This window comes from Maylandia zebra, linkage group LG20 (genome assembly GCF_041146795.1).
Source record: "Maylandia zebra isolate NMK-2024a linkage group LG20, Mzebra_GT3a, whole genome shotgun sequence".
Lineage (NCBI taxonomy): Eukaryota > Metazoa > Chordata > Actinopteri > Cichliformes > Cichlidae > Maylandia > Maylandia zebra.
The window spans coordinates 4,396,198-4,423,922 of NC_135186.1; the positions used below are offsets into that span (position 1 = coordinate 4,396,198).

A 27,725-nucleotide genomic window follows, 5' to 3' on the forward strand; every position below is an offset into this window, starting at 1 on the left:
ATAAAACTGTGATGTCACTCACAAAATAGAGCAAACTCTGAATAAGAAAGACACAACCAGCTGAAGATGATAAGAGAACCATTTATTTTATCATCTGCTGACGTGTAAATACTGTACACACCCATAACGCTGACAGAGAATCTATAAAGAAAGAATAGTTTATTCTGCAAAGAAAGGTGACGTCTCGTCTTCGGGCGATGAGTCCGGGACTAGAGGAGGCTTCTGTAGAGCGATGACAGTTTAGGCTGTAGCTTTGGCCTGAGTGGCCTTGGCCAACACCTTCAGGTCTGTGATGCATTTGGCAATGCTCTCCTTCTCCTAACAAAACAAAACAAAAAAAGATATTAAAACTCTGAAACATACAAGGAGTTGGTCTAGAAGTGAATTGATTAGACAGTAAAAATACATATGCATATAACAAATTAGAGAAAAAACATTGACATTTTTTAAATCTTCCACCAAGACTTTTTCTGCCAACACGAGCTTTGCCGATATAAAACAAACACAAGCAAATCAGTAAACATGAAATATCTGACAAACTAAACCATCACGGCCCAAATATGAGACTTTTATTTTTAAATCCTTAAAGATTTCTGTTGTTTGGTTTTTTTGACATTTCATGAAAAATAAATAAAAAGGTTTTCTTTAATAACTTTTATTTATTGGATGTCAGCACCCTAAGCTAGAAAAGAAATAAGAAAAATAAAGACTGACCTGCTGGGGTGTGATGCTGCTGATGACGCTCTTCTCCACCCAGTTAATCATGTGCTCTTGCTCCAGCCTACGGTTGAGGTCCTGCAGCGCAATCTGATAGTCCAAGCGCCTCTTCACCTCATTGGTCACCATATGTAGCCTCTCCCTGTAGTTGGTCTCCAACAGCATGGCCACGTTGTTCTGAGAGGAAAACAGAAGATAGGAATGTTTAACTGTAACAGCTTTAATGTGAAATTCCAGCTCTAGGGATACTTTTTCAAAATAATTTAAAAAAAAACTTTTAACAAAAGATATAACTGAAGTAAAAAAATGTGTTTTCAGTCAGGACATGTTCAGACATAGACTTCAATCATGTAGTGCTGTGTCCCAAACAAATTAGGGCTGTGACATTTGTAATGCATTTATATACAGACTAAAGAATTAAATTCATTCTATTGTGACATCTATACAAGATAGTTTAGCTATATATGTTAAAATGGTACTGTCAGTCCGAAATCTGGCAACATTTGTATACTGAGTTTATTTTGAGTGGAAATTCTCCATTTGTGTGAGAATGAGCACCATCATGTGGTTGGATTCAACAAGTTACACATTTTCTTTTCACAGACTACTCCTGGAGGAGGCAAACAAATAAATAAATAAATAAATATGCTGAAAAATTGTTTAAAATTAGATAAATATTAGGCTAGGCCCAGGACTAACGGTTACTGTTGATTTACCGGTCAGTCCATGTTCCTACACCCACCCGTGGCTAATAGATTTGGACAGTGACTGAAAGAATGAGCGTCCTCTGAAGGGTGGCTGGATTCTCTCAGAGATAGGGTGATGAGCTCAGTCACTCAGGAGGGAGCAGAAATGCTACTCCACTACATCATAAGGAACCAACTTAGATTCAGGCATGTGACTAGAACGCCTGCTGGACCTTCCTAAGTGAGGTGTTTCAAGCATGTCCGGCAGGGAGGAGGCTCCAGGAAAGACCCAAGACACATCGGAGAGATGTCTCTCAAAGAGTTTGGACACATCTCACCATCCTACCAGATGAGCTAGAAGAGGAAGTCTGGGCATCTCTGTCAGACTGCTGCCCCCACATCCCAAAACTGAATAAGCGGCAGAAAATGGATGGATGGAATAATAAGCCAGGAATGGCCTCAAATTATTTTTCCTTTTGTTGCCAAATTAATTACACTAAAATTGCATGAGAGAACGAGTCTAACCTACATATTATTCAGCATATTTCAAACAGTGGTATCATTAAACTGAAAAATGTCATTTTGAAAGTACCCAGTTATTATCAACACTGGTATAGCCACCCAGAGTGATGAGCAACTCACATTAACAAAAAAATAAGTCTCGCCACAGACCGTTTGGTTCCCACAGAGTACTGTGGGGTACACTACAAAGCAAGTTCAACACAGCCGGGCCGTCATTGTGTTAGCTTGCTTGATAAAACCTAAAACCCAGTCACAGATAATTGGTATCAACTCTTTGTTAACCCAGGTTTTCAGCTTCAGGATCAACATGCGCTCACAAACGGGTGTTTACTTCAGCCACAATAAATCCATCTGAGCACTGCCTACTTCAATCAGAGAAATTATCAGAGAAACTGATGGAAAAAAATTTTTTAAACTGACATTGAAAAGAAAATGGAGCACTGTATAATAAGACGAGAGTAATGTTACAAATGACCATTAGTCATGTGTCAAGCCACGATCATCAAGTTCACCAAGGATCAAAAAATAAATAAATATTGATGTAATCATTTATTTTATCACTAGGCGTAGTCTCTGTTGTAGACACTGGCAGATTAAAGCCTCTTTACCCATTAGTACTTGTCTAGTACCACCTATATGCACCGTGTTGTTATTGCAACACGGCTAAACGTCCCGTGACATCATTTGTACGCAACACGAACGCCACAACAAAGGTGTACGTCAAAGTGATGTGATACCTGCTGCTTGGTCAGTGGCTTTTCGTCAGAGTCGGGGAACCCGGCATTGGTTTTTGTAGCCATTTCCCTTGCAGAGTTTCAAAGATGACAGTTTTGATTTTTGTAGGTACTAAGGACTAATGGTCCCGGTATCAGGTACTATGACCTAATGGAAAAACCCTAAAAAACGCACTGAGCCAAGCCGGCGTGAGTAGGTACTAATGGAAAAGTTGCTGCACGGTGTACTTGTTTATGGATTTGCCTAAGAAGCAGAATCTCCCTGGTTTGATCCCAGTAGGAGAGATTTCACTTCGAATTGTATCAGAAACGGCATCAGGTGTAAAAATATCTGCTAAATCAAACATACAGAGCTACCAGCTGTGGTGACTGCTTAGGGCTAATGTGTTAACCACTACACTACAGACCCACACAAGGTTATAATTCTTCTGCTCTTGGAGCTGAAGGTGGCAGCTGTCAAAATGATGTTAACTGGAATACTTAAGTTAAGATACTGGAATATAAAAACAGAAATGAAAGGATGGTGATGCTTACCCTCTTGGCATCAAAGAGCATCGCCCTTCCTTCTACTCGCCACTGCTCCTTCTTCTCATCCTCAGTGGCTTGAACCAAGCTGGACATGGCGACGTCCTTCACCTCCTGAGCCTTGGCCACTTTTTCCTGAAGACAAAAGCAGCAGAAAATATTGGGGTCATTGGAAAGGTCGTGCACAAGAGAAAAGTCCTTTGGTACAGTACTCTCTCCACTGTGTCCAAACAAAATAAATAAATAAAACTTGACAAAAGGGATATGAAACCACAAAAAAAAGAAAGAAAGAAAAGCAGTGGTTATCAGCCTACCTCGTTCAGTTTGTCAGCAAAAGCTCCAACACTTGGCCCAAATTTCTTCACACCATAGATGATCACAGCTCCTATGGAGGCTGCAGCGAATGTCTCATGGTTGATGACATAGATTTCCTTAGAAAGCATGTACAGGAGGAGGCCAGCACCCAGCATGTAGGGTCCTATTGAGAGAGGAGGGGAAATACAAAGTAAAAGTGAGATGTGTAACTACCATTGCACTTAAGATCGTTGGAGACTGTTGATATATTTAAACAGAATCTTAAGAACCATCTATGAAAAAAGTTTAATTGTTAGACTTATTTTTCACTTTTGTTCTTACTTGCTTTTGATTAGCTTATTCATTTCTTTTTGTAAAGGTATGAAGAAAAAAAAACATTCACGCTGCAGGTTTTTTTTTTTTAAACAAATACTTATTGTGAATGCATTCACAAAAACAGGAGTTTTCAAAAGTTCTGTTTCTGTCAAATGAAGCACGTTCACCAATCATCTGGATGCTTTCAGTGGAAGCAAATTGCTGTTTGCTCATAATCACATACCAGTCTTTAAGTAGTCCTTGCAAAAAAGAGAAGTTGAAGAATCCAGTTGATTCAGTGAAAATACTGTGTCCACACAATCAATTTTCTGTGACTTTTCACTTTCTTTAAGACAACATATGAATAATATTAAATGATCATTTTTGATTAAAGACTACACCTGTTACTCCAGTTTTGGGGTACAGCAGCTGGAATAACTCCTCTGGGATGAAGCCATGGCGGACCTTCCCTCCCTTCTCTGGCAGAGGGGGCACCGGAGCAAGACTCTGGGATGATGTGTGCAGACAGCGAGATGCATGGACCACACTGAGGGAGAAAACCACGATTACTAAGCATTTCTTTCTGATATGTTATTGAATATTGGTATTAAAACACACACATTCAACACTACAATGAAACATACCCAGCTCCAATGGGGCCACTGCTTTTCAGGGCACTAGCTGAAACCCACAAAAAAGTACAAGTGTTAATTACTGTTTTCTCAATAAACACCATTAACAACAAACTTCTGAAAACATTAACGGTGTAAGCAGTCCAACACAGAACTATAACACTTAGTGTTGGTAGCTATTTGATGGGCTTCGGGCGATCAGTTTGTGAGGTCATCAAAATTAACACAAACTTTTCCATAAAACATCGCAGAAAGGGCAGAAAGCCGACCGATGCTAGCTGTCAATAAGGTGACATTTAGGCGTGCAGAGCTAACGTTAGCTAACGTAGCGTCGATTAACTTGCCTGTGACCAAATAATTAAAACAACAAAATACAGAAACACTGAAATATCCAGGATTACCTTTGATAACGTCTGATATAAATCTGCAGCCAATAAAATTGCTACCATTTCCGAGGAGCTTGAAGCTATGCTGACAGTTAGCATTAGCATGTCTCATTCAATGTGCGGCCTTCACTTTACCCTTCAGCTCACTTTAAACTTTCCTGCCTCCTGCTTGACAGTCTGCTGGCACCAGCAGTAAGTGGCCTTTATTGTCATTTTAAAAGCTGTTCTGATGCATACCTGAGACAAAAACGAGCCTGGACAGCATGTCTGAAGGATGAAGTACCAAGTTCCTACAACACCGGGGCACTCTTGTTTCGGCCTCTCTGTGCCCTTCTCTGCAAAGAGCCGTAAGGATGGCGGACACAGGAGAAATCCTCGTGAAACAACGCGAGAGTACAGAAGCGCTTGTGGAGTCAACGCCCTCTAGTGGGCACTGCGTGCAAAGACACACGCACACACTGCCCTGAAATTGAAAATGGATTAATAGAAGTGATTAAGGAGTTAATGCAGAGAATTTGGGGTCATTTTTTATGATAAGATCAAGTTTTCTGGATCAATTCATCTTGAAAGGTTGCTGACTTTAAACAAAAACGGCACCACACAGAATATGAAGCCAAACTGCTATTTAGTGTTATTGTTATGTAAGTTAACTGTTACATACACACAAGCATGCACAAGAAAACTAACTAATGAAAGTGTTCAAGCCCACATGCATCATTTGCTAATAATAAAATTACTCATCTAATAAAGGACACGCACACACCAATCTCCCAAGTGTTTTATCCCAGGCTGCACACAGGGGGAATTAGTTGTGTAGTCTGTAATCTTGAGGCCCACCCGTGTATGGCATCAGTTTTGTGTGAGTGGCTGGTGAGATAGAGGAACATATGACGCTGTGGTTCTCTTCACTTCCTGTAAAAACTATGCTCAACAGAAACAGCTACATGTGAAACACAGGCACGAAAAAAAACCCGGCACTATTTCAGAAGAGTGAGAAAATGGATGACTTATCAACAACCTCATGAAGCGCTCTCCCCACTGAATGAGATGGCCCAGTAGGTAAGGCTCAACCATGGTTTCCTGCTTAATAAGCAGCAGTTTGTCCTCGCTTTATCATCTTGCAGGTGCCAGGGCCTAGTCTATCGATGAGAAGTGCTTCACCCTGTAATTAAGGGGCTTCTCCTGTAAGGTTCAGCTTCTGCATTAGTATTTCTGAGCTACTATTGCAACCGCCTCTGCTCCACACACACAGCTTTCTAAACATCAGGCACTTTTGGCAGTTTACTTTTAATGCGTATACGGCTCACATCAGTTTGCAGCATGACCTCATCATACACATAACTTTTCTTTGTTTAAGTCTCTCCAGAATAAAAATATCATAAATACTTGAAAAATTCTCATTTACACCAACCCTGGTAGGAAGCTACATTTCAGACCTTTTCTTTAAAGTAAGTAGCAGTTTGAGTTTCTTCATTTATAACCTTTAGCCATCACAATGTTTCTGCAACTTAAAAGAAAGCTGTTTTTTAGCTACTCGCAACATCACTTGATAGTACTCAGCTAATAACATGCCATGAATTTGATCTTTGTGAATGACTGTAACCAGTTTCCTGATAAGCCACGCTGTCCTCGCAGGCTTGAGGCGACATAACAGCCAGGGGAGCTGCCATGGACGCCCTGACCATCAGTGGATTCCAACTCTCGCCGGAGAAACACTTTGACCGAATATTGGACATCAGAGCAGAGAAGCGTGAGTACCTGCGAGGACGTAACAATGTGACTTCATGCCGCAGCCCTCCCAGAGACAGTACCACCTGGCAGATAAAGAAAGAACTGAAAGAGAAGAGGCAGTTGGAGTTTCTGAGGAGGAGATCGGTGAGCCCAGTGTGGCGTGAAGGCTCATCGAGAAGAAATTCTCCCTCACAGATATTTTCAATGAAGTATTACAGTTCAAGCTCAACAAACACCGAGAATGCTAAAGGATATCCGCCCATGGTTTTGACACCAAACAGCAGCATAAGCAGTGATCCAAGCACCAGCACATGGGTAAAAGATTGCATCAATTTGGCACATTTATCACCAGATCAGATTTATGTCTTCATAGGTCTGCTGTGAATAATGCCTTCCCCGTCGCTCTCCTCTCATTCCCTCAGGCCTCACTGTGGTCAGAACAGATAACAGTGATGAAGCAGGACAAAAGTCATGCAAAGAAGCAATCACCTACCTCCACGCCATCTGTGAAGGAATCAGAGCAGCACAGGGTGAAGAGTATTCATAAAAAGGACACGAGTGTAAACGGTAAAAAGAATAAATCATCGTGCCAAGCGCAAAACATCTTGACCAGGGACTGTTGAATCATGCCTTGTTTTTCTCCACATACAGCACAAAAGACAACCACAAAAACACTCATCAAAACAGAGAAGATTTACCAGAAATCATCTGTACAAACTGAAAGCATTCTTCAGAAAAAGATACTGAGAGAGACCGGCGTGCAGACAGAGTGAGTCTCATTTAATTCTAGTTTAACCTTTAAACCGCGATTTTACTGCAAAAGCATCTCTGATGTCTTCTCTCTCTGATGAGAAACTGTCCTCTGTGCAGGTCCGGACTCATCACCGTTAAAGAATCAGTAAGTTTCACAGTCCTGCTGTTTTAGAATTAGGTGACAGATTAAAAGGCGTGGGAGCACAGGCCACAGGTGAGGGCTAGGGTCGAGTCAGGTAAGCGTCACACGACATGATTAGTCGAAATAAAGTTTAGGCTAATCTGAGGGGAAATAGATGCTCTATAATCTGATGCAAAAGTTTTTTCTTTAATTATAAAGCTCTACTGTTTTTACTGTCTCTTATCTCTCTCCTAATAGGATATTCAGAAATTAGCTGACTACCTACAGGTAAGCAAACAATATTTATCCTAAAATCATCCTGTGATTCATGAATCCTTTAAGGTTTTAAAGCCTGAACGTAGGAATAGATGCCAGAAAAGTCAAATTTTTTGTGTTTAGTGGCCCTTCTGAAATAAGAAATAATAATTAGAGGTTAAAGTTGTATCATATTAGCTACATTAGGCTTATTTTTGCAATTTATTCCTTAAAACTGTAAAGTGCAATTTATTTTATTTTTGGGGGGAAGAAAAATTATCACGTTGATGATGTAGAAGTCAAAAACTCACAAAACTCACTAATCGGATATAATACGCTTGGTTTTAAACGGTTAAGCTCTCATCACATTTGATCTGTCATCACTACTGCTTTCAATATTAAGTAATACATTTATTAATGTGCTCTGATGCTACATAAGGACCCGATGACCTGTGCAGTCCAAAGCAGATGAAAACTGTCTTTGTGCGTTAGTGTAACTCTTTCTGCTGCTGCTGGGTTTCTGGCAGGAGGCTCTGTGGAGAGAAGATGTGATGAAGAAGAAGCTGGCTGAACTCCAGGAGAGCACGACAAACCTCGTGAACTCATCCAACAAAATATGGACAGTAAGGCTCTCCCTCTGTTTACACGCATCGAATAACACACATTTCGCACTTTATAAGGCCACACTGTTTTTCTTTCTGCTCTGGTGCACTGGCTGATATTACGGCTGTGTCAGGAAGGCCTGTGCAGTCTGTGGTTTGGAGCTTCCTGCTTCCGCGCAATTCTATACTGCATAGGACGAGTGCAAGCTGTCGTTCTTATACAGGAAGGGTGTGCCACTCAGTAGCTGTTAAAGGTGCTATGCATCCTCTTTACATCTCTTTTGGCTACTCTGGTTGCAATGAATGAAAGGAAAATATTGATGTTGTTTTTAGTTTTGTTTCCTCTTTAGATTTTGTTTTAGCAGCTAACCTGATCTACAGTTTATTCAGTCTCATTTATTTAGGTCTTCCACCTGTTGTTTCTCACTGAGGTATGTTATCATGAGGGGTCTTTTTTGCACTTATAACAAAGTGCGTTGTATCACACGCAGATATTGTGATCTCCCTTGAGGCTCACTGTTGCTTCGAGTTCCCCTTATGCACCTGCGTTCGGAGAAACAACGCGCTGTCACAGCTTTTTGGCACATGAACCATTAATTTTCCATCTGCAGGTTAGAGCGTGACAGTCATTCATTTCCTCTCTAACCCACACAGTCTCGCTGCAGTGAAGATCTGCTGAGAAACAAGATCAAGGCTTTGGAGGCGCAGCTGCAAGCTTGTCTGCAGGTGAGTGTAATTTAGTCTGTAAAAACCACACTAATTTTTACAATATCTTGGTGGTGATTTGTTGCTGTTGTTATTATTTATTTACTGTCCAAGAAGTCAGACATTTACTCTTTCCAGTAACTAGCCTTGCTCTGGCATTATTCTGTCACAGGGTGATAGTGTAGCATCTTAAGTGTGAGTCTCTGTGGTTTTGATCTGGATCTCACTGGGTGTTAACAACTAACTCAGCAGTGTTGTGTCCCTGCAGAAGTTTCCAAAAGATGGTGTAAAGAAGCTGGTGGTACAGATGGAAAAGCAGAGGATGGTATATGAAGAGAAGGCCTTGATTGCCCTGCAGAAGGCCACACAGGAGAAAACTGAGGCCCTCAGCAAGGCTGAGACTCTGCAGGTCAAAAATCTTTTTTTTTCTCTGTTTTACCACGCAGAAAAGAAACAAATGTCACTGAGGTTTCAGTTTGTTTGCCTTTTAGTTGATAGACTCAGCATCTGGTGACCTGGAAGCAAGTTTCCTAATTTGAGTATTTGCAGATGACTTTTCTTTTTAAAAACATTACATTTTGTGTCAACAGGAAGCGCTAATTACAGCAAAGGCAGAGGCCCTGAAATGGCAAAGCCTTCATGAGGAGCTGAAGCTGAGCTCTGGAAAACTCAGGGAGAGCCAGCACCTCAGTAATGAACAGCTGCAACAGCTGCACAGCCAAGTGGAGGTATGTTAGGTTGTGACAACGTGCATGAGTGCGCGGTCAAAAGTTTAATTATAAATGTTAGAAATGTGAATTTATTTCTTGAATTATCAGCTGTGCAGAGCCAGAGAGCGTGAGCTGAGAGATGAGATGCTTTCATTGAGACAAGAAAAGCAGGACCTACAGTACAACATTTGTCTGCTGGAGGAAGACAACCAGACCCTAAGAGAAGAAATCCAGCAACTCAGAGGCAAGACATCACGTTTGGTGTTTTTTAGGATTATTGTTAAATAGTGCACATTCAATATGTTTATAATATTTTCGGTGCCCTAGATGGCGAAGAGGAGAGTCAAGACTTCATGATGCAGGAGTGTCTGGCGTCACAGGAACCTGAGCCTCGGCTGACGGTGAGGAGAGACTCTCAGCTGGAGGACCAGCTCCGCCACACTCAGGAGAAACTCCAGCTCAAAGAGAGAGAGGTAAAACATGGACATTACAGTAAACTGTAGCTCATTCACAAGTCTGACTCTTTAATCCAAGCTTGCCACACAAGGAATGTCCCAGCTAGGTGTTTCACAAAGTCACTAACAGGCGCAGGTAAAAATATTACCCCTATTATTTGTTTTTGTCTTATATACAAGGTAATCGTGTGCAGTATGTTTGCATTCCAACCACAGTGCTATCACACATGCAAGTACATTTTGAAAAGTGCCTGTCTGAGGATCACCAGCATTTAGAGTGCATTTTGAGCATTTCTGCATGTTCACGCTCTTTATTGTGTGCGTGCAGTGTGAGGAGCTGCAGGCAGAGCTGCACGCTATGGAGCAGGAGTGTCAGTCCAGCCAGGCCCGGCTGTCGCAGTGCAGAGACGAACTCCGGCAGCTCAGCCACCGCCGCAGGGGACCAGTGAGTAGAGTGTGTGTGAGATCATTTAAGGGAGACTTAATGCCCTTGCAGCACTCGAAAGCTCTCATTGCCTTTATATTATCAGCCAGTAATTAAACCACTACATAATTCTAACACTCTGCCCCACTATGCTTTTCAACACTATCAGTTTGCTTCAGCTGCCCTGCAGTAACCAGCTGAGCAGCTGCTCATGCACATGAGTTATCATTGCCTGCTGATGATTTAATATCCACCTGACTAAATTATTTCTTTTCTTCCTGTTTAGACACCGTGTGGATCCTGGTGGAAGCTGTGCTTGTTCTTCCTTTTACTCCTCACTGTAGCAGGGGTCGTAATGCTGTGGCTGTGGCATCCGCCTTTCAGGGAGCAAGTTGAGGACCTGTACTCAGACATAGAGACACGTATTGAAGATTATCTCATGAAAATGGCCTCTCCTCGACACTCGGGCTGCTTCAGACCAATATGACATTGCTCCAAATCTTGTTTTTTGTTGACGTTTTGTTGCTTTATGTCAAAATTAGATTTATATAGAATGTAATTTGTTGACATTTTTGTATTTAAAAACTCTTTCGACTTGGAACTCGGTGTTTGTGTGATGTTTGTGAGGCTGCGTCGGGTTGGTGTTGGGGACAAGTGAGCAAAAAGTTCCAGTGCAAGTAAAGAAACTCGGCAATGCTTATTTTAAATTTGCCCAAACTGTTGGAAAATGTTGCATTTTAAGAGACTGTGAGTTTAACTATGAGAACAGCGGAAAATAAAACGTGTCTTTTATACTGTAAATGACTGATTTATTTAGTCTTGAATTACTGAAACATGTCACAGCATATATAGCGTGAGATGCAGTGTGCCCCCAAGAAAGGGCAAATGTAAATCACGATACATTAAACTGATCTCAGGTCACGACCTTAAACAGTGTTTTACACTAGTATATATATATATATATACATATAATTGTTTTTTGTTCAGAGAACACACAAGATTTTTTGTATTTGGGAGGTTTGAGAGAGAAGAGGTGGTTAACCAGAATGTAAGCTATTTTTGATGGAGTCACTGGTGCAGATTATAACCAGTTTGAGATCATAGAGGATGACAGGAGTGTGAGTTTCATACCTGTGTGTCAGTGGAATGAGCGTCATTTCTATTTTGACAGCAATGAGCTACTTTGTAGGTAAACTATAATTTTCATTAAAGTTTATTTTTTAAATTAATATATTCAGCAGGACATTTTAAGGTCCTTCAGTTTACTGAGAGTAACACCACCACATCTTACTTAAGAGCATATTCATTCATTAGTTATATACTCTCACTGGCCACTTTATTAGGTACACTTGTTCCACTGCACATTAATTCAAATATCTAATCTTCCAAGTCACATGTGGTAATACATCAGTCACATGGTAGCCACTGAACGCATTCAGGCATGCAGGCATGGTCAAGGCAACCAGCTGAAGTTCAAACCGAGCATCACAATGTCAAAGAAAGGGCATTAAGTGACTTTGTGGCATGGTTGTTGGTGTGAGATGGGCTGGTCTGAGTACTTCAGAAACCATTTATCTACTGGGATTTTTCTGCACACAACCAAGGTATACAGGAGAGCATCTCTGAACATACGAGATGTCAGCGTCACCACGCTCCACAGTCACCACTGGGACGTGGTGGAACTTGTGATTCACATCATGCGTGTACAGCCAACAAATGTAGATGTCATCATGTTTCTGAGGAATGTTTCCAGCACCTTGTTGAGTCTGTGCCATGAGGAATTACTACAGATCTAGACAGAAGAGAAGGCCCAACCCAGTATTAGCAATGTGTACCTAATAAAGTGGCCAGAGAGTGCAAGTATGTAAGTATTCACTCTGCAGCAAAATGAATCCTCCCAGTTACATTATTTATATAAAACACTGGGTCATTATTATTGATGTGCAATGCTGTAAAACTATTTCAGATTCTCAGGTTGTTTAATTTATAAAAGGCATCATATTAAGCAAAAAAAATGATTTTATAAATCTGTGGCTAATTTTCTTAGCTACTTATCCACTTAAGCTCATGGGGACGATGGGGGAGGAAAACCCTGAACAGATCCCACACATTCTCAAATCCACAGCCAATTTAGAATCACATATAACCTAATGTTCGTTAGACTGCAGGAGGAAGCCCGAGTCACTGGAACAACCTCCATGCAGAAAGGCCTCGGGCAACCAGGAGGCTTCAATCAGGAATTTAAATGGTGGGACGTAACAGTGCTAACCACTGCACTGCGCTGGCCCATTTTATACATGTAAATGTTAACTGCATCATATTAAATGCTTTGCTGTGTAATATAGAACAATTACTGGAAGGTACTAAAGCAACAACAATAAGAAAAGCCACAAAAGACAAAACAATGTTAAAATATAACAACACATACACACAAAACGTACATAAACTGTTTTCTTTGTGCTATTTTTAAGAGTGCTCATCCCATTTTAATGGCACTCTATGCGGATTTCATCTGTAGTCCCAAAAGGAAAAAGAAAACACTGTCTATTTTACACCTATAAGAGTGCTCTTGCACACTCTGCCTCACACTGGCAGAGCCATCACAGTAAAAACTGCACCAGTCATCAGAATGTTCTTTTTAACAGCACCGTGTGGTAATTACCAGCTGCCAAACTGACAGGAGGATTTGTTCTACACACATGTTCATGAAGCGGACATGACACATGACCGCATCTATTGTCTGATTACGCTCAAACTTGGAGACAAAACGCACTCAGAGCTGAGCTCTCTGAGTTGGACGGAGTCATTGTTCATTATGGTGCTTTTAACTGTTCCAGATACAGCTCCATTCTCAGTAGGCGCTGACACAGCATATCCACCACACATCTGCACCCCCTGACTCCCCCGCCCACATTTACCTGTATGTTCCCGTGGTCACTGAAGAGATGGCTCTTTGCTGGCCTGAGATCAGTCTCCCGGTGACAAACGTACTGAAGGTAAGGGGCTGAAGATTTCTGTAGCGTACTTTAAAACATGACAAGTAAGGCTCTTGCAAACTTTCTTTGTGCTTGCAGAGCACGATGAGGACCACAGGGCTGCTGTTTGTTGTTGGGCTGTGTTTGCTGGATGTCACGTCGTCCCTTAAAATCTGTGCTTTTAATATTCAGAGCTTTGGAGAATCCAAGGCAAACAACAAGAAGGTTATGGGGATTCTGCTAAAGGTACTATGTGTCTACAAAAACACCTAGATTGATAGCTGAACAAAGCTGATGGATCTTTGTTTTTTCTGCTTTTGCTCCCAAGATTCTTTCTCGGTGTGACTTGTGTCTCATTCAGGAGGTCCGAGACTCTAAAGGAGAAGTAATACAAGCTTTGGTTAAGGATCTTAACAGGTACAAGGCTTATGTGGTGAATCTTCTGTGTCATTTAATAACACTGACCAACTTTAATTTTGATGTTATTTTCTAACCAGGTTTGACAAATACAACCCCTACTCTTACGTGGAAAGTGAAAGGCTCGGGAGGAAGGCCTATAAGGAGCAATATGTCTACATTTACAGGTAATTCATGCTGTATTTCCCATTGCATTTGAGCCGTTTCCTTATATGATCAGGCTAAACCTAGTGTGCTTTCCTCTCCCATGACTTACAGGAGCAATGTGCTGAAGGTCAAAGAGCATTATCAGTACCCTAAACTCGAAGGAAAGGGGACCAATGAAACTGATGTTTTCTCCAGAGGGCCCTTCATCATCCACTTTCACTCCCCCACTACATGTAAGGTTAAAAGGGGGAAAAACATGAAACTTCAAAGAGCTTTGTGCTGGCAAAAATAAAAAATGATTCTGACTTGTCATCCAGAATCGTTTTCTCTAGGCAAATCTAAACGACTTAATGATTTATGATTAGGTTCTCTGGCTTCTAAATGATTTTTGCTTTCTAATTATTTGCTTCACAACAATGTTAACGATGAGCCACTGTTCCAGAGGTGTCACAGACTGTTAGTGTTGGGTTATAACCTTGTAGGTTAATCTTCAGTGAATCTTGTTACACTGTAAACAATTGTGCTGCTACTAAAGCTCACCTTGATCAAAGGTGAATAAAGATCCAGCAAAGTTCACGCAGCCATCAACGTCACAGAGAAATTGCACCTTTGTTGAATTTGGAGGTCTGAATGAGAGACACACAGTCAGACTGGACCGCGGCGCTTTGTGATGTTTTTTGTTTTCAGTGGTGAAGGATTTTGTCCTGATAGGGCAGCACACCAGTCCGAAAACCGCCATGAAGGAGCTCGATGAACTGTACGCTGTCTTCAAAAGGATTTACAAGAAGTGGAAGACAGATGTAGGTTGAAACACATCGTTTAATCCCTTTTGCTTTCTTTAGCAAGATCTTGGTTCCTCATCATGTTGTTTGTAAGAATTTTCATGATTTTTTTTAACTTCCCTTTAATGGCGTGCTTTCAGAATGTGATCATCTTAGGTGACTTGAACGCTGGGTGCAGCTACATCACCACCAAAGGATGGAGAGCCATGCGCCTGAGGAGTGACCCCAAATTTCACTGGCTAATCGGAGACGAGCAAGACACCACCGTCAGGGAGAAGACACACTGTGCCTACGACAGGTCGGTGTCTACAGTGACTTGGTGCACATATATTGGAGTTTCTTATGCCCAACTATAAAGTTTCCTCATTGTGAAACAGGATCATCGTGCACGGACCGGAGGTTGTTTCCAGTGTAGTCCCAGCTTCAGCTCAGCCCTTCAACTTTAAAGAGCGTTTCCATCTAACTGAGGCAGAGGTAAACCTCTCAAAAGAAACCCCTCCCTCGAGTTCATTTTCTGACTTAACTTCACCTTTTGTTCTGTTCTTTTGACACTTCAGGCTCTTGAGGTCAGCGACCATTTTCCTGTAGAAGTTGACCTGAAGGCCAACCACCGCTACTTCCTCCGCCATGAGCTGTAAACCAATCACTAATGTTTTTGCAGTGTTTTGCTTGATTTTAATGAGTGGATGATGTGAACCAACAAAATACAGAGCTATGTTTTTGTTTTTTAGTTTTTTATAATGATCCTAAACTGGCACTGCACTCCTCTCAGTTGCACCAATAAACTCGAGTTTTTTCAGCAAGTAAGAACTGCGTGCTTCACTGCTGGAGTTTATATTCTGCCCCTGAAACCAAAACCACATCAAAGCTGACATCATTTCATGAGCTCATGAAGGTACGTTCCTGCAGCAACGCGAAAACACAAAACATCACTTTTGGACTTTGCTTTCCAGAGGAACCTGAGAAAATCATCTTAAATCTTCATCCTTGATGGTAGGTAAACATCACGTGGAGACTCTGTGTCGTGCATTTCACTGAATGTTTCAGTTTAAATATGTAACCTCTGCACGGTCTGTTTGACAGGAAGCTGCTTGTAGCTACAACAGATGAGAGTTACTTCGTGCGCTCTTCCTTTCTGAGACGAGAGATTATCTGTGCCAATGCATTAATTTTTTGTCTCGATATAACTTCTAAGATAAGTTATTGGTTTTGTCTTTGTAAAGATGGAAGATTTTACTGATCTCCTAACAGATGCATTTTCAGGTAAGATATACATATGTGGTTATTTCTGGCATTTATAGATACACATATTTTACTTTTTTTGCATTTTTTTGTTTGTTTGTTTTTAAGATTACTATTCAGATTATGCTGTTTTTACAGAGACATCTGTTCCTCCATTCCCGGACGAAGATTTGGACTTTGAGAATTTAACTTTTGAAGAAAAGTCTGATGAAGACGGGACAGAAAACCTAACAACAAACAATAAAGAGGCGGCACTGCTCCAGGAAGCAACAGGTGAAGCGGCAGCTCTGTTTGAAACCAAAGAGACGGTTGAAAATGTTTACGAAGAGCAGTCGGACAATGAAACAGATGAGGAGGATTTTAAAGGTGAGGGGATCGGTGCCGTGGACGGTGGCAAAACAGCAGAGGAGGATTACATGAGCTCAGATGGAGATTCTGCGCACGAAGGCTCCGTCTCTGGAGAAGATGATGAGGGTGTGGAAGAGGACATAGGAGTGGCAGAGACATCAGGGGATTTGTTGATGTCAGTGCGCTGCAGTGATGAGTTCAACGACAGCGATAAGGAGGACGAGATCTTTGCTGAGGGACAACCTCTGGCCCCGGAGGATGCTGAAAACCCTCAAGTTAGAAACGAGGAGCGAGGTGAGGCTGAGTGCGACAGGGACGTGTCCTATTTGGAAAGATTCCCTGACCGAGGCAATGAGACTGTGATAAAAGCTGCAGAGGTAGGAGAGGACAAGGGAGAAAGCGAAGAAGAAGAAGAAGAAGAAGAAGAAGAAGAAGAAGAAGAAGAAGAAGAAGAAGAAGAAGAAGAAGAAGAAGAAGAAGAAGAAGAAGAAGAAGACACATCATCTGATTCTGAGTGTGAGGGCATGAAAATCGAACAGGAGGAAAATATTATCGGACAGCCTCTTGAGGAGGAGGAAGAGGTGGAAAACATTTACGGGGATGATCCTGAGGAAGCTAGTTCAGAGTTTCCTTGCATATCCTTGCAAAATCTGCAGGAGCTCACTGGTGAAAGTGATAAAGGGGAATATGCAGAGAAAATGAAAGATTTCTCAGGGGATGAGCACCAAGAGGCAGGTGAGAGCTTTGCAGATTACCCCTCAGACTTTTCTTCCTGTGAATATGCAGAATATGGGACAAAAAATCAGGAAAGCAGGCCAGATTTTGGGCCCGGTACATCTGAATGCAGTTCATACACGCAGCAGGATGCTTTCATGGAAGGACCTGTGGAAGATATTACACAGATGGACCACGCCGAGTACAGCGATGAGAAGGAAGATGGGTATCTGTACAGCAGAGATCTAGAGATGGATGCTGAGAATCTGATGAGCATGGACGTAGCAGCTGGAGACAGAGGCAGCACAGCCGCGACCAAGTCTGACGATGAAGAAGACACATCTGAGAGCGACTACAGCTCCAGTGATGACGACGGGGCTCGTAGGTGCCTTCAAGAGCTTGAAAACAACAAGCAGCCGGCCGACAGTCAGATATATGGCACGAGCAGAGCAGATCGAGCAGATATCCTCAACTGGGAATTTGATGTATTAAATACTGATAGCCTTCTGACTGAATACCTGTTAACCACAGGAGACATGACAGAAACAACTCCCACAGGTGTTAACCAGGACCACCCAGAATACATCAGCTACTCTGAGGTACAGAGTGAAGTTCTCAAAATTAAAAGCCCCTCCTACCAGGGATCCCTCGATGACAGCTTCTTCTTTGACAATGTTGAGGCCTCTGGCATCTCTCAGCAGGGAAAGCTGGAAGGGGAGGACTATGAAGAAGAAAGGAACTGGGAGCAAGAAGAGAAGAGAATCAAAGCTTTCAACGATTTTTATGGCGATGAGGAGAATGAAAGAGAAGGTGAGTGCTGAGGACAAGTCTCTAAATGTAATCAGAATAAGTTCTGTAACATTTTGAAAGCGTTTTCATAAATTAACCTGTTTTCCCCTGTGCATTTTTCAGGGAGGCAGATAAAAGTTCAGTTTTGTGCAGAGCCATTGTCTCAAGTCATTCGCTATGAAAGTGACAGGTAAGGAGAATTCCTGATGTGTAAACCTTATTTTTCCCGTCCCAACCAAAACGCTGCTTCCTCTTGTTCCCTGCAGTGATGAAGAGTCACTCAGCAGCTCCACAGACGGCGGGAGGGAGGACCTGAGCTCCACAGAGTCATCGGATGTAAGAAAATCTTCTTCTTTTTTTTGCTTGTGGAGACATGCACGCATACACATAAATGAACACATGACTTAATTGTTTCGTTTGTGGTCAGGAACCAAGGGAGCCTGACAACACCCTGCCAATGAAACCTGCTTGTGATCCTCCCAAAGCTCAGCTAGCAGAGAGTGAGCCAGACCTCAGCAACACACAAACCTGCACAGAAAAACACAAGGTGTGAAATCACAGCTCATTACTGAATGTCTGCTCTGTGTGATTTGGTTATTTTCAGTTCACGTGCTTAAACTTTGGTCCCACAGGGTGGCAGCATCATGAAGCTGATACTGAAGATGGGTGTGCTGACCGGAATGGGACTGCTGATGTTCTGGTTGGCTACGGATCAAGGAGAATGGCTCAACCAGGTTTTCTTCTTTTAGGGCTATGGAACGTCCTTGGTCATTAAAACTTGTTTGTGTGCTCGCACATGTTTGTAAAGAATGCAGTGTAAAGTTAAGTATGTGTCGTTGTGCAGATTTTTTGCTTAATAAAGAGCTGTGTTTGTTCAAAATGATGCTAAATTGCATGAATTCCAGATAAGGTATGCTCACAGTGATGTTTTCTGAGCTGAGGTTAAACAGTCCTCCATTTTTTTCGTGAAGACAACCATGCCTGGAATAAATTAAGTTTAGTAGAAAGAACTTCATTCCACAACATCTCAGAGAGAAATCCTGTGGGACCTTTTACTCCGTAACAATGGTTTCTAGTTTACAAATATAAACCAGAAAAGAACGAAGTACAAAGATATGTTAGAGGCAAAAGCTAAAGTTGGGCTCTGACTATGGTTTCCGGTTCATGTGAGTCCTGTTGGAGATTCTTATCTGTAAAGTGGTGCTGCTCAAGAACTTAAACACGATTTTGCGTTTGATAATTGTTTCATTGTTGTTTTTCACAGTGGAAGAAAGTGTTGTTTTTGTTTGTTTTTTTACACAGGTGGAAGTTATAATCCTACATGTTTATAGTTCACAAGATAAAACATTTATATATTATATATATATATATATATATATATATATATATATATATATATATATATATATATATATATATTTATATATATATTTATATATATATTTATATATATATATATATATATATATATATATATATATATATATATATATATATAAGGTACCTTAAGGCACATCATATACATTATATTTTCTTTGTATTTCTTTGTAAATTGGGCTGATTCGTATTCATGAATATAGTTTCTAATTGGTGTCTGTCAGTGTTAAGATTTTAGATTTCGTTTAGATTTTCCTCAATAATTCATGTGGACATGACTAGTTTAAATATTTAAATATTATGATGTTATTTATTTATTTATTTATCATTAGATTTTTATCATTTTCTATTTTTGTGAACTGTTTCGTGTAACAAAAAGTCGACATTTTATATCAGAAACTTCGGTCTCAGTAGTCTTATTAACATTAGCCCAGTAGTGGCGCTGTTTCGGTTCTGGAAAGAAAATCGACTAAAAGGAAGAAAAAAATAAACAAAGAAGAGTTCCTCAAACGGAAACGGAAACATGTAAAAGTTTAGTTAAGGTGCGATTTTTTTAAAACATTTGGCTCAATAAACGAGGGCGGGGTTTGAGGTGTTCCACGTTCCCACGCCAACATTCGACTCCGCACGCTCTACTGAGGCTCTTCCCGCCAAATCGTGCAACAAAACGAGCGCTCAGCCATAATCGTTGGGAGGAGGTCTATCTATTTTCTTTTTTTGGTAACTGAAACTAACTACAAGCAAAACATAACCGAAAGGAGAGCCCAGAGAGAGATAAATAACACATTTTTAAATAAGCCAAAGCGAAAATGTCTTCCCTGAGTGACAAATCTGCGCAGGAAATCAGCGACCTGCTCGATGAATACGGAATAAAGCACGGACCTGTGGTCGGTGAGTGGCACAGATACAACTGTTTCCTATGCGCCCGTTTTTGAATCAGTATCCGTGTCAGCTAACTTTACAGCTCTTTCCTAGATGAATAGTTTTACCTGTAATAAAGGTTCCCCGTGTCCTGTTTGTTCACAGAATCTACGAGAAACCTGTATGAGAAGAAACTGAAAGAGGCCATGGCTAAAGGCAAAAGAGCCAAACCATCACCTGACAAAACCTACTACAGAGAAGAGGGTGCGATTCACATTTTCATATATGTGTCAAATTTGTCTCGTGTCCTTTAAAAGGCGTGGAAACTCTATACTATCGTAATTACAAAGACTATAAATTAGTAAAGGAATTACATCGTAGTAATTTCTGTGTAATTATTAATATTATTTATTATTTAAAGGCAGGCCAGTAAGATACAATGTCCTAAGCTCGTTTAAAGCAATTGAACATATAGACATAAACAAATAAAAAGGTAATGATTGACAGTAGCTTCATAATTAATTTTAGATAGTAAGAGTGGGGTCTTTTTCAGTACAAAAATGTATTTATCTGTAGGGTTTTAGTGCATTTAATAATTCATTTTAGTATTTATATTTAAGTTGTTTTTGTTGTTGTTTTTTGTCTTCCACACAAAGAAACACCTAGCCAAGCCAAGCAGCTGGCTAGGCTTTTTACTGTTCTGTTTCAAATGAGAGGTTGTTGATCACGTCATTCACTACAGTCAGAGTTAAGAATGTGCAGGAAACAGTGTAGTGAACATGATATTTGTGTTTTCTTTCAGAGGAGGAAGTCACCTATGTTTACAGGACACCCGTAAGTATCTTTTCCGCACTCCTTCCAGAGGTCTGTACTGCAAAAGCGAGTTCAAGATATTATGCTTGTCTTCCCATTATCTGGACTTCATTTAGGCTAACATCAGCAGCCAGGAGAACCAGTCACACAAAGCTAGTTATCAGCTTGCTAAGTTAACCCTGAGGTTGGGTAGATAAGATGAAATGCTGCTTCGTAGTACAGGCCTCAGGTGGGGCCTCAATTGTTTTGCATTACTCTGGAGTGAAAAGACGCATTTTGATTCTAGCAGAAATGTGTTAGTTGTACTTACACGTAGCAAAATGCCATACCTGTCTGACCTGGAACAGTACTCATTTCATTTCATAATTTTCTTGTTTCTATTTTGCAGACCAAAAGTGAAGCCTCAGGTGACAGGTCAGTTTTCTCACAAATCCTCCACCATCCTGTGAACTCCCTTTCTCCTGCTTTTATCCCCCCTGTTGTTCAGTCATTTAAATAAACAAAACAATCTTAAGTTAGTAACTGCTGCGTGTCTCTGTCCAGGGGGGCTTACCCAAGGGCCAGACAAGAGTGGAATGAGAGAGATTATCAGCACGAGTGAGTGAAAGTCTTACAAACTGCTGTTTCTGGGAGAAACACAAAAACCCTTCATGAACAATTGTTTTTTAACCTTTTTCTCCCTCTACAGGACATCCTACTCGAACTACTCGAAGCCCAAGCCTGAATACAACAGAAGCAGTTATGGTAACGAGTAAGTATTTTTGTATCTATGGTCATACCTCTTTTTTTTTGCAGACAAACTTCAACCTCAAAATGCTAAGCCACCGGGTAAATGCAAATAGCAACGGAATGCTTTTTCATTCAAAATACATTACCTCCTTAAGAGTTAAGAGTTTAAATGAATTTCAAATCATTGCTTTTTTTCATCTTCTTTAAAAACAAGGATATGCTTTGGTTTTAGTTTTAAGAATCTGCAGCTCTGAAGTTGTGAAATCAAAATATCCATGTCACATTAAAGAATCATTTAGACTGACAGCTCTCTAGTGCAAAGTCTGTATGATGTCCCATTGCGCTTTTATGAGAATAGCACAGGTAATTGTCCCGTGGGCTCACAGGGAGTGAGTGGTTATCTCATGCTGTGCCTCCTGCATGGTCTAATATGGCAGCTCCCTTGTGAGGATGTGTCATCATTTCAATACGCTTATGCAGTCCCACAACATTTATTTCCATCCAGAGTTGCTTTAATTTTTTGCCAACATCCTGTATTGATGACAGTATTGTTGGAGCACAGCGTAAAGTCTTCTCTGCATAGCTCAAAGAGTCTCAGTGGGGTTAATGTCAGGATTCATGATGTCTTGTGCTCCCTGAACTACTCTTTTAGTTTCAGTGTGATGAACTGGAATTGTCATCAGGGGAGGGGAAATCCACTGATGGAAAAATCTGGTCATAACACTTATTCAGATAGTCAGCTGACCTCTTAATTTGGGCACATAACTGTGCTGATCCTAGACCCCAGATCATAACAATGCCCCCACAGGCTTGTACAGGAGGCACTAGGCATGATGGGTGCATTGCTTCCTCTCTTCTCTTCCTGATGAGCAATCCCTCGAGAGCAGGTTAGACCTGGAGTCATCAAACCACTTGACCTTTATCCACGATTACAAATCATGGATAAAATTATGCAAATTATGCTCCCAAGCAAAACTTCCAGGTTTAAATAATGTTCTGAATAATTTTAACCCAACTTTAATAGTTTCAGCAGTCTCTTTAGTTGTTCTCTTTGCTTGCTCCAGGGCTAATAATTTGGCCCATCAGGTCCATCTTGTTTTTTCTCACAAGCACAGGATATGTTTTCTGACATGGGTGTGCTTCAGTCAGGACTAAATAACCTGCTCCCAGCAGAAACACATTAATAACTGCAGTAATTATCTAGTGAAAGGTTTCTGCTATTCACTTAGTTAAATCCAGAGGTTGACTTGTGTTTATAAGGCCACCATAGTGTACAGTATTGAGCTGCATTTAATGCCCAACCCTCCTAGAAACTACCCATACGCATCAAAACTCTTGGATCATATATTATTATTTAGAAAGAAACTTATATTCAGGGCAAACCTTATGTCTATGATTTTGGTTATTTGTTCTTTGAGTGTTCTTGCTATTTTACGCTTTCACCTCCTCCTCGTTCAGAGGCAGATATGGTGTTTAACAGAGGTGTGGACTCGAGTCACATGACTTGGACTCGAGTCAGACTCGAGTCATTAACTTTATGACTTTAGACTTGACTTGAAAAAATGTTCTAAGACTTGTGACTTGACTTGGACTTTTACACCAATGACTTGGGACTTGAATTGGACTTGAACCGGTTTACTTGAAAAGACTTGATATTTTACCCCAAATATAAAATTTAACATGCATATTATATAGAGATTGAAAATGTGACATCATTCACGGGTAGAACCGCAAAGGATTCTGGGAACTCGTGGCAAGCGGTACTAGCGCACGCAGGCTTTCAATTGAAATCAGTTATACAGCGATAAAAAGAAACACAAAAATGTCAAGAAGCTGTTGTATTATTAACTGCAATAGCCGGTCGCATGACAGCCACGGGAAGCCGACGGGTAAAGAGATCGGTTGTTATCGGATTACGTCGTTGAAGAGAAATTGTTCGAGCCATGTTTCCGAAGTAACAAAGACGCGACGGATGGCCTGGATTGCAGCCATTCAAAGATCAAATATAACGTCCCAGAACCCTCCAGCTCATAGGTTAGTCTGCTCCAAGCATTTACACGAAGGTCAGTCTGCTGTTGTAGTTAATACGTCATTTTCATAACATAATTAGTGATATAGGTTACAAGCAAGTCTGGCGCTGAACAGAAATTGTCGCGCTATGCTCCTTTGTTTATTGTGCATAAATAGTGAATTGTCCTGACACAATATTGCGTTTCGCTTCTGTTATTATGGTACATTGACAAAAACATATACTTTTATTCACAGGATAAAACAGGTTTTTTGTATCACTAATTGCCCAGTACGATTACAGCATACAATATTGTTGTCACTGCTACATTTCTGTGATGGGTACCAGAAATTATTTCCACTACTAATTAATTACCGTTGAGCTCAAAGGTCCTATTAATAAACGGTTAACGAATGTGTATTTATGACGACGATTTGTGAGACTGGTAAACTTATGATACGTACGATGGTCTTTCGTTCTACACCAGGGGTGTCAAACTCAAATACACAGTGGGCCAAATTTCAAAACTGGAACAAAGTCGCGGGCTAACGTTAATATTTATTGAATGAATCTTTTCTTATGGACTCAAACACGTTTTGCTGAAAAACTGAATATGGAACAAGCAAAGCTTAATACTAAACAATATATATATTAGCTGTATAATACCAGTAGGCCAGCTCTGAAAGTAATTTGGTATGGCTTCGCGGGCCAAATGTAATTAGGCTGCGGGCCAAATTTGGCCCGCGGGCCAGAGTTTGACACCTATGTTCTACACGGTGCATTTCAAGGTCCTGCACCCATCCGTCGGTAAACTGTACCTGGGCTTGTTGCAGTGACCTGAAGTTACTAAACTTCATGAGTGTATGCACTCACTCCAAGAACCGTATGATTATAAATATGCATATAAATATGCTAAGATGAGATAGCTGACTTCATCTAACTAGCAAATGTTGTCCAGGCTACGTTGGTGATACAGTTTTTTTTAATGTGTATGATATTTTTGTCATGCGATTTTAAAGCCGGTCCTACAACCGCATCCAAGAATAACATGCAGCTTATCTCAGAACTGTCGGTGAAAATTATTCTTGGAGCTAGGTTTAATTGAGCTGCATTTTAAAGAGGTGCAATTTCACAATTTGTGTATATTTTCTAAGTTCACTATTTTGTCATGTGTTGAGAAAAACACAGATTTTAAAATTACATGGTCTAATATTTACATTTAGCATATAACTGCAACATTATTTTTTCGTTTTGTTTTTTTTAAAGACTCGAAAGGACTTGAAATTCAAAGTTTCAGACTTGTGACTTGACTCGGACTTTTACACCAGTGACTTGAGACTCGACTCTGACTTGCCTGACATTACTTGAGACTTGACTTGAGACTTGAGGATAAAGACTTGAGACTTACTTGAGACTTGCAAAACAATGACTTGGTCCCACCTCTGGTGTTTAATGATGTGTTGTTAAAAGTGAACCAATTACAGTGTATAAAAGAAAGTGTAATTAGACAGGCTACAATGTAACATTTTGATGCACTGGTAATACAATTCATTTTAATTTGAAACTTTTAAGTTCACACGTTACTAAAGTTGAATTTTAATCTTTGATGCAGAGTAATAACTTGTAATGTAGTCAGAAAATTATCTAACATTTCCTTTAGCATTAATTTAGAATATGCATAGCATCTTATTCTGTCTTACCATCAGTCCAAAAGCACACCAGTAATATTTTAGGAGGCTCTAATTATTTTGCACTGACCTCTTATCAAACTGAAAGTTTGTGGGAGCAATTTTCATGCCAGATAAAAACAAGCGATATCATACTAGTTTGAGATGCAGAATTTTAACTATGTGCTGATGCATGATTTCCCCCGATTTCCTTTCCAGACCCGACATGTATGACACTCCGTCCACTTACAGAAGCACCTACGCTAAATCGCCACCCATGAAATCAGGTCAAGATGTTCCAGATGCACCAAAGTCATCACGTCTGATCCCACTGTGGGTTCAGTTTGTGTTCTTCCTGGCTGTGGCAGTCTTCCTCTACTTAGTTTTTTCCACTATGGAGACAAATGAAACCCCCAAAGGGATAAAATGATTTTTTTTTTAAAACCATTATTTCCTTATATTGAATTTTAAGGAATGCACATGATTAAATGCATGCATTTTAGACATTTTATGCAAGATTGTGTTTTTAACAGCAGTACATTCTCTGCTTATGCTTTTAGGCAAAATGTTTATTTGTCACTGAGCTTCAGTACATTATCACTACTCGAATCAACCAGCCCACCACTTTAAAACACACTAAAATCTTCCTCTTTTTTATCTGGACACAAACTGTCCCTCCATCTGCAGTTTCAAGTGATCTGTCGAGGTTTTAAGAGATGATCGTCCACAGCTTAGTCCAAATATGGCCGCAGTTGACCATAAAACATCCAAAGAGTATCACGCAAGATTTTGAAGCTCATATTTTAAAGCTTCAGCTGATTGTCTCTTTTAGCCTCTGCAGTTCACAGTGAATCTGTCTGCATGACCAAAATTTGGGTGGCAGGGTTTTGTTTTGTTTTTCTTAAATAAACATCAAACTTGTACAACATGCATACATTTCTCTCAATATTTTTTGACAGGCTATTTCCCTCAAAACAAAAACTCGTGGCACTGCGTCAACCCAACCTGCATATCCACTTAGTTATTCAGTATGTACCCTTTTCCCTCAACATACTGCTAGTAATGCAGGTGTTTTGAATTCATTGTGTATTTTTAAATATTTGTAGTTTACGGGTCCAACAATGTTTCCATTTTTCAGTTATCAAGTATATTTTGGACATTTTCAAACCAGCTGTAATGCAAGTGCCTCTGTGTATTTGGAGATTTTAAAAAAAAAAGTTTGGGTGGGGTTAAAAATGTAAAAGGTGCACTAGACGAGCTGTTGCCCCCAGTGTTATGATTTGATTCAGTATAATTAAGCTGGATATCATATTTTTGTACTACATAATCCAACTTTAACATCAGCCGGGTTTGTTGTGATTTGTTTTGTATTCCTGTTTCAAAATTGTAACTATTAAAAACGAAGCTTATATATGTAAACATTTAAAGCTTTAGGTATTTTGTTTTTTATTGAAGTCACTTTATTAGGTACACCTATTCACCTGCTTGGTAAAGCAAATATCTTATTAGCCCATAACATGGTAGGTAGACGTTGACCTGCTGAAGTTCAAACTGACCATCAGAATGGGAGAAGAAAGATTATTTGAGTGACTGCGTGGTTGTTGGTGCCAGATGGGCTGGTCTGAATATTTCAGAAACTGCTGATCTGGGATTTTCACACAGCCATCTCTGGGGTTTACAGAGAATTGTGCAAAAAGAAAATATCCAGTGAGCAGCAGTTTTCTTTGTTGACGCCAGAGGTAAAAGGAGTATGGTCAGTCTGCTTTGAGCTAATAGTCGGACAAGAATAACTCAAATTGCCACTCATTACAACCAAGGTATGTAGATAAGCAACTTTGAATGCATAGCAGATGGACTGCAGCAGCAGCAGACCACACTGGGTGCCACTCCCATCAGCTAAGAACAGCAAGCTGAGACTGGGATTCACAAAGGCTCGCTAAAATTCAACAAAAGAAGACCGGAAAAGCACAAGTCTCAATTTTCTGCTTCAGTATTTGGGTGGTACGGTCAGAATTTGGCTCAAGTAACATGAGCATATAATAATCTTGTACCATGGCACAAAGCTCAGATCATCTCCAGCTGGTTTCTTGAACATGAGTTTAGTGTACTTATTTGGTTTCCACAATCACCAGCACAATACTCTAACTGGGCATCAGCCAGGCTTTTACACGTCGCTGCTCCTGCTCCTCTTTTCTAGTACTATGGCAAATTAATTTTTTGTACTATAATAAAAAACATAATCCCGAAATCCCAGTTAGGCCACTGAAAAAACCAAAAAGAAACAATGGT

General features: G+C 40.4%; 4 protein-coding genes across 6 annotated transcripts; 3 read left to right on the forward strand and 1 right to left on the reverse strand.

Moving 5' to 3' along the window:
* Positions 1-61: 61 nt before the first annotated feature.
* Positions 62-5,208, reverse strand: atp5pb (ATP synthase peripheral stalk-membrane subunit b). The gene is made up of 7 exons (XM_004554235.6): positions 5,049-5,208; positions 4,438-4,474; positions 4,195-4,340; positions 3,499-3,662; positions 3,194-3,319; positions 715-894; positions 62-318 (listed from the first exon to the last, which is right to left on the reverse strand). The coding sequence occupies exons 1-7, from the start codon at positions 5,074-5,076 to the stop codon at positions 241-243; spliced, it is 759 nt and encodes a 252-aa protein (XP_004554292.1). The 5' UTR covers positions 5,077-5,208; the 3' UTR covers positions 62-240.
* Positions 5,209-5,711: 503 nt separating this feature from the next.
* traf3ip3 (TRAF3 interacting protein 3) lies at positions 5,712-11,368 on the forward strand. Its single transcript, XM_004554234.3, has 14 exons — positions 5,712-5,870; positions 6,447-6,857; positions 6,965-7,109; positions 7,194-7,311; positions 7,413-7,440; positions 7,675-7,704; positions 8,199-8,294; positions 8,928-8,999; positions 9,247-9,387; positions 9,569-9,706; positions 9,797-9,932; positions 10,016-10,161; positions 10,472-10,588; positions 10,854-11,368. Exons 2-14 carry the CDS (start codon positions 6,480-6,482, stop codon positions 11,052-11,054), a joined length of 1,746 nt encoding a protein of 581 aa, XP_004554291.2. The 5' UTR covers positions 5,712-5,870; positions 6,447-6,479; the 3' UTR covers positions 11,055-11,368.
* Positions 11,369-13,414: 2,046 nt separating this feature from the next.
* On the forward strand, positions 13,415-18,861 carry si:dkey-183p4.10 (uncharacterized). 3 transcript variants are annotated; one of them, XR_013094834.1, is made up of 10 exons: positions 13,415-13,563; positions 13,642-13,788; positions 13,871-13,959; positions 14,040-14,126; positions 14,218-14,339; positions 14,794-14,906; positions 15,029-15,186; positions 15,266-15,362; positions 15,446-15,881; positions 15,972-16,110. XR_013094834.1 is itself a non-coding variant. In XM_004554232.3 (7 exons), the coding sequence occupies exons 2-7, from the start codon at positions 16,112-16,114 to the stop codon at positions 18,728-18,730; spliced, it is 2,148 nt and encodes a 715-aa protein (XP_004554289.3). In that variant the 5' UTR covers positions 15,522-15,881; positions 15,972-16,111; the 3' UTR covers positions 18,731-18,861. The 3 variants fall into 3 exon arrangements, 2 of the variants coding, with proteins under 2 accessions (XP_004554289.3, XP_004554288.3); XM_004554232.3 differs by lacking the exons at positions 13,415-13,563; positions 13,642-13,788; positions 13,871-13,959; ... (3 more) ...; positions 15,029-15,186; positions 15,266-15,362 and adding exons at positions 16,269-18,002; positions 18,105-18,171; positions 18,248-18,317; positions 18,409-18,528; positions 18,614-18,861 and having other exon boundaries at positions 15,522-15,881; positions 15,972-16,151; XM_004554231.3 differs by lacking the exons at positions 13,415-13,563; positions 13,642-13,788; positions 13,871-13,959; ... (4 more) ...; positions 15,266-15,362; positions 15,972-16,110 and adding exons at positions 16,112-16,151; positions 16,269-18,002; positions 18,105-18,171; ... (1 more) ...; positions 18,409-18,528; positions 18,614-18,861 and having other exon boundaries at positions 15,522-15,881.
* A 1,047-nt stretch (positions 18,862-19,908) lies between these two features.
* LOC101477476 (emerin) lies at positions 19,909-26,863 on the forward strand. Its single transcript, XM_004554230.5, has 7 exons — positions 19,909-20,249; positions 20,385-20,483; positions 21,022-21,053; positions 21,421-21,446; positions 21,576-21,629; positions 21,721-21,783; positions 25,656-26,863. The coding sequence occupies exons 1-7, from the start codon at positions 20,168-20,170 to the stop codon at positions 25,864-25,866; spliced, it is 567 nt and encodes a 188-aa protein (XP_004554287.1). The 5' UTR covers positions 19,909-20,167; the 3' UTR covers positions 25,867-26,863.
* Positions 26,864-27,725: the final 862 nt, after the last annotated feature.